This window comes from Narcine bancroftii, chromosome 3 (assembly GCF_036971445.1).
Source record: "Narcine bancroftii isolate sNarBan1 chromosome 3, sNarBan1.hap1, whole genome shotgun sequence".
In the NCBI taxonomy this organism is placed as follows: domain Eukaryota; kingdom Metazoa; phylum Chordata; class Chondrichthyes; order Torpediniformes; family Narcinidae; genus Narcine; species Narcine bancroftii.
The window spans coordinates 145,797,226-145,803,512 of NC_091471.1; the positions used below are offsets into that span (position 1 = coordinate 145,797,226).

Sequence of the window (6,287 nt, forward strand, 5' to 3'; positions counted from 1 at the left end):
GGTGATGGGGAAGGGGTACGGGGGAAGTTTTAACGAAAGCCAGAGAAGTCAATATTAATGCCATCCAGATGGAGGGTGCCTAGATTGAAGATGAGGTGTTGTTCCTCCAATTTATTGGTGGTCTCTGTCTGGTCATGCATGAGACCATGGACAGAAATGTCAAGAAGGGAATGGGATGGAGAATTGGAATGGGTGGCCACTGGGAGATCCACGTTATTGTGGCCGACAGAGCCAAGGTGCTTGACAAAGCGATCTCCTAGCCTGCGCCTATTCTCTCTGATGTAGAGGAGAGCACAATCAAAGTTCCCTCTAATTTTTAGTAGTCAATGTGTGCAAAAATCTCATATTGTGCAAATTTTTTCCTGTGCAAAAGTATGAATGCACAGAATGCTTCTACAAATGTAATTTTGGCACAGCCTTTCTCTCATGGCTAATAAAACTGTATTGGCATGTTTTAATATGATACGAGTATGATTGCATTCTACGAAGTAATGTTTTAGTTAAGATTTTTTTCTATACTTTGAACTACTTTGATTAACTTACTTTTCCATTAAATAAAACATCAAGTATTATTATGAATTGCTGCATTATTTTAGGTAACTAACTTTTTGTGCACATTAATTTCCTTTGTGCACTGGTTGTGAAACATGTGTGCGTGTGTAAATGCACACAGCTGAGGGCAAACAGTGCCCACAGTTGGAGCACTGGATGCAGTAGATGACCCTTGTAGGTTCACAAGGGAAATGCCTCTTCATTTGGAAGGACTGTTTGGGGCTCCTAATGGTTGTGAGGAAGGAGGTGTGGCCACAAGTAGAGCATCTCCTCTGGTCATAGGGGTAGGTCCTGGGGACGATTGGTGGAGAGGGAGGAGTGGATAAGGGAGTCATGGATGGAGTGGTCCCTGCAGAAGGTGGAGAGGGGAGGAGTTCACCAGCCTCTGCATTCAACACATCCTCCTCCATCATTTCCGCCACCTACTACATGATTCCACCTCTAGACACATATTCCCCTCTCCTCCTCTCTCCACCTTTCTGTCCATGGTCTCATGCATGACCAGACTGAGACCACCCATAAATTGGAGGAACAACACCTCATCTTCCAACTGAGCATCTTCAAACTGATGGCATCAATATCGTTTCTCTGGTTTTCCTTAAACCTTCCCTATCTCTGTCTGGATTTCTCCCGCAGCAAGCATTGTGTGAATTCTGAGACTTTCTGAGATTTCCTGCTTCTGGCTTCTTCTGTTTATTCTTTGAAGAAGGGTTTAGGCCAAAAATACGACAATATATCTTTAGGTACTTTTAAACTTCAGCACCTGGGTAGCCCTCCTGGGACCCAGGGGCGATTACTGGGGCAAGCGTGCTTCCAGCACCTTTTAAGTGCTAGGGATTGACCCATTAAATCACAAACCTGGCGATTTAATTGGGGATCCCACCCCCGCAATGATGCTGTGATGCGTCACGCACTCATGTAAGTCTCACCCCTTCCCCACTGGCCGACAGTCCCCCCCCAGTTAGTCACCACCCCCCATCAGTCACCCTCCCCCCCCATCAGTTGCGACCCCCACCATCAATTGACACCCACCTAATCAATCGTGCCCCCCCAACCTCAGTGAAGTCCCACTGCCGTGAACGTTGAGCTGTCACAACCGGAGTGACGTTCTCAACATTGGCAATTCACAGCACCCCCCTACTCTCCCCCCATAGCTGAAACCCCCTCCCCACCATGGCCTCTCCCCCCTCCCCCCACTGCAGCCTTTCCCCTCATGGCGGTAACCTCACTTCCCCCGATTGTGCTCTTCCCTTCACCCCAGGCCCTGCGGCAGCGACCCCTCTCTCTCCCCCCCCACCATCGATTGCGGCAGGCACTTCAGCCAGGGGTTTCCCTGTGACAGGGGTAGCCAGGTTGGCTATTTTCCTGTTCAAGACGCCTGTGGACGCGATCTAGGTAATTTTAACTGGGCTTCCTGACTACTTCTGAGGTGGGTCAGAGGTCAGAGACCCAGTTGGATTTGGACCACGCTGACTGGGTCAGACTCTTTCAAGCTGCCCCCTGAGTGGGGCACTAACCGGGCAAATTGCCTGGTTAACTCCATTTTACATGGCAGCTTAAAAGGGCCTACTGTCTTTTATAGATGCAGAAAAGACCGGCTGAGTTCCTCCAGCATTTCAGTGTGTTTTTAGTATAAAACTTAAAACCTCCCTATCTAATCAATTTTGTTCCTTTTTTTGTGTCTGGAGTTTTGGTTAATATTACCTTCATAGAGTTCTAAAAGATGCATCACAGGTTATGATAAGATGCAGCAACTTTAACTTCTGGAATATAAAATCTTTCCTTTTCTTTGACTATCATGTTTGAATGTGATATCATTATGCTTCAGAATATGTGGAAAGTGCCAGAAGGAAACTGGGAAGTGACAAAGCCTATTTTCACCTATTGTTTAAAAATAGAAAAGAATACAAAATCTATGGCAAGGACAGGTCTCTCCCTAACAGGGATCACATCAACTGACTGCCCTCTGGTCCTTAGTGTGGGATATTTAGGGCACTTCTCAGCAGTCCCATGCATAGGGCAGAGCCACAGGCTTCTTCATACTTTATTTCCACACGTCAATGAACTGGCATATTGTGCTGACAGTCCACTTCAACAGAAGTGTAGTTAAAGCTATAACCCCTGAAGTGCCTAAGCATTAATTAAAGGTTACATTTTCTTTCAGAAATACTGGTTTTCTGGTTGATCAAGCAAAATTGGGAAGTATATGGAGCAAGAAAGAATAGTCACGGTACAATGAATAGAAAGATAATAAAGGTAAGGCACATTGATATTTCATTGCCATTTTGCTAATTTTTGGAAAAAGTTGTATCAAAATTGTTTTTGGATACTTTTCACAACCTAAAACACCATAAAGTGTGTGTCATTACTAGTGAAACAGTCACAGCATTAGTTAGGGTTGTAAAGAGAACTTTTGGCCTTTTATAAATCAAAGTATTGAGTATAGGAATTGGGATGTCATGGTGAAATTGTATCAGACATTGGTGAGGCCAAATTTAGAGTGTCATGTGCAATTTTGTTTTCCCAACTACAGGAAGGATATCAGAGTGCAAAGGAGATTAACAAGAATGTGCTGGAACTTGAAGAACTAAGTTACAAGGAAATGTTAAACAGGTTAGGATTTTATTCCTTGGCGTATAGAAGAATAAGGGAAGCTTTGATAGATGTATACAAAATTATGATGGGTATAGATGGAATCAATTCAAACAGGCTTTTTCTATTAAGGTTAGGGGAAATAAAAACTAGGGAACATGAGTTGAGGGTGAAAGGGGTAAGGTTTAAAGGGAATATTAGGAGGAATATCTTCATGTAGAGAGTGGTGGGAGTGTGGAACGAGCTGCCAGCTGAAGAGGTAAATGTACATTCAATTTTGACATTTAAGAAAAATTTGGACAGGTACATGGATGAGAGTGGCATGGAGGGATAAGGACAGGGTTCAGGCGAGTGGGGCTTGGCAGAATAATAATTCAGCTCAGACTTGAATGGCTGATAGGCCTGTTTCTGTGTTGTAGAGTTCTATAGTTCTGTGCTTCTATGATTAAGAATCCTCAGAAAGAGTCAGTTCAGAAAAGTCTCAACTACAAGTCAGGAATGATCTCATTTCACAGCTCTGCAAGTCAGCACAAGGACCAGGTGATGAAAGACTCAGTGGTAAGTTTCTCAACTTCTTATGCTTCCAGACTATAAAAGAACAGCAGTTGTGCTGGTCATCTAAAAACCATCTAAGCAGTGAAAAAAATTAAACCGAGGCAGAACAGATTTTAAAGGAAATCAGTTTTTTGTTTGTGGTTGTATATTCTCTGGGGCATGAGTGAACCTGCTGATTCTGTAATTCATAAAGGAACCTCTCATGAAACTTTGTAATTGTTGGGTATCTGGAAAGAATCAGAATCAGGATTTATTGTCGTGAAATTCAGTGTTTTGTGGCAGCATCAAAGTACAAACATTCATATTATAAACATCTTAAAACATTATTATAAATTAAAAAAAAATAATAGTGCATGAAAACTAAGGCAGTGTTTTTGGTTCAATGATTATTCAGGAATCTGATGGTTGTGTGGAGAAGTTGTCCTTGTGCTGTTGAGTGCTCATCTTCAGATTCCTGTACATTTTCCTGATGGTAGCAGAGTGAAGAGAGCGTGGTCTAGGTAGTGGGGGAGTCTTTAAGGATAGAGGCTGCATTTTTAAGACACCACCTCTTGTAGATGTCCTCGATGGAGTGAAGTCTGGTGCCTGTGATGTTGCAGGCTGAGATAACAACCCTCTGGAATTTATTCTTGCCCTAAGGTTTGGCGCCTCCATACCAGTGATGGAACCAGCCAGAATGCTCTCTGCGGTACATCTGTAGAAGTTTTCACGAGTTTTTAGTGATTTTCTGAATCTCCTCAGATGCCTTAAATGCTGCTTTTGCAGTTGAAATTATGAGTGTGTTTATCTTCAGATAAACTATCTGATAAATACTTGAATTGAATCTGTTGAAAGTGCTGCAATTGGTAGCACATTTACTTTAGGATCAGATGGCTTTGAGTTCAAATCCCACCAATGACTTAGGCACAGAAGTCTAGGTTAATGCTCCACATTCAATGTTGAATGTGTTACCTTTCAAATGAGAAGTTAATTTAAGGCACATCCTGCTCTCACAAGTAGATATAAATGATCCTGTGACAATATTTTGAAGAAGAGGGAGAGAGTCTTAGCCAATACTTATTTCTTCATCAACATGGCTAAAAATGGAGTAGCTGATTATTGTCACATGACAATTAGACCGAGCACCACAAGAATTTTCTGACTCATGGTTTTTCACCTCACAACTGCCTCCATGCCCAACTGACTAAGCTTGTCTCTGCGGTAGAGATTATAGATTTTTTTTGTTGTCTTTTATTCCAGCACGCCTCGGGCATCAAGCTTCCATCTGTGGCTTTGAACATTAGTAGATTGCTGATTAATCTCAAAGGCACCCCCGCCATAAAAAATGGTTTGGGCTTCGCATTATACTTACAGCCACTCAATCACTCCATTTGTCAAATGTTCATAATGAGAATTGGCCCAATTGTTTTAGAGCAAACCATTCAATACCAAAAACAAATTTCAATTCAAAGAGTCAAAATGCATGACCTTACTTTGCCAGCAGGGGTGGAGGAAACTGAAAATAGCTTGAGCAAGATATGTGCACTGTCCTGATTGACAGGAAGAGGGAAGGGGGGAGGACAGGTTTTTTTCCTTTTCTCTACTTAAATTATAAAAATCAACTATTCAATTCAGCTTCAAAATTTCAAACTTGGAGATCAATTTAAATATAAAACAATCTGTCCCAATGAAAGATGACAATGCATTGTGACTTCAATTTGCAGAAATGTGAAGCACAATTGACAAAAATTGTCAAGTATATCAATAAGTGTGTGCAGTACAGAACTGTCTGCAGTTGTGAAAATCATACAGCACATAATTTGATGACTTACGTACTTTATAATAATAGAGGAAAAAAAATTGCTATTTTATTGATAAATTCCACATTTGTTCTTCAAATTTAATGAAAACTTTGTGCAAAAACTTCTTTTTGTATTAGTCCCTTTCTCTTTCAAGGTTGCATAGACTTAACAATTTCCCTGATATTGAAAAAAAGATGATTGAGTGCACAGCTGAAGAGCCAGGGATTAATTGAATGTCTTGTCCATGAGAAATTTTTCTTTGCCCGACCTCATTTTGTTCAGATAATTAGTTTAATTTCTCGTTTGTTCCTATCCAACTAGCTCCCACTGGTAATTTGCAGATGTTTGCAATTAGTATCTGCCTTGAGAAATTATTTACGTTAGCTGATGAGTGACCAAGGACTGTAATTATAAATTAACCCGAGAATTATCAACAACCAGATTTGTTATGTCAGTTTCTGACTTGCAATTGGTTTTTTTGACTTGAATGGCAATTAGTGCAAAGAATCTCACTGTGTGCAGCAACTCTCATTGCTGTGCTAAGCACATATTTGTTGTTCCTTCTGCATATTCTTGCATATCCAGAGGTGTCCCTGTAAAGCTGCATCTTCAGCCCCTAACTATGCTCCATATACACTCATGACCACATGGCCAAACACTCCTATAACTTCATTGACATTTGCCCCATTGTAATGATGAGATGGTGTACAGAAAGGAGGTAAAGAATCTAGTGGCATAGTGTCAGGATAACACCCTCGCCTCAATGTCAGCAAAATGAAGGAGCTGGTCATTGACTCAGGAAGTGGG

General features: G+C 41.4%; 1 protein-coding gene across 8 annotated transcripts in view; it reads left to right on the forward strand.

Annotated features, from left to right (window-relative positions):
- LOC138757679 (uncharacterized) overlaps positions 1–6,287 on the forward strand; it is a 103,952-nt gene that overhangs the window by 39,380 nt on the left and 58,285 nt on the right. For 7 of the 8 annotated variants that reach the window (XR_011353806.1, XR_011353805.1, XM_069925385.1 and 4 more), the window contains 3 exons: positions 2,717–2,808; positions 3,086–3,165; positions 3,660–3,702. Coding sequence is in view for 6 of the 8 variants with exons in the window: in XM_069925385.1 (XP_069781486.1) it covers positions 2,717–2,808; positions 3,086–3,165; positions 3,660–3,702 (215 nt within the window). In the remaining 2 variants the exon portion in view is untranslated. The remainder of the gene's footprint in view (positions 1–2,716; positions 2,809–3,085; positions 3,166–3,659; positions 3,703–6,287) is intronic. The other variant, XM_069925387.1, reaches the window with a different exon arrangement.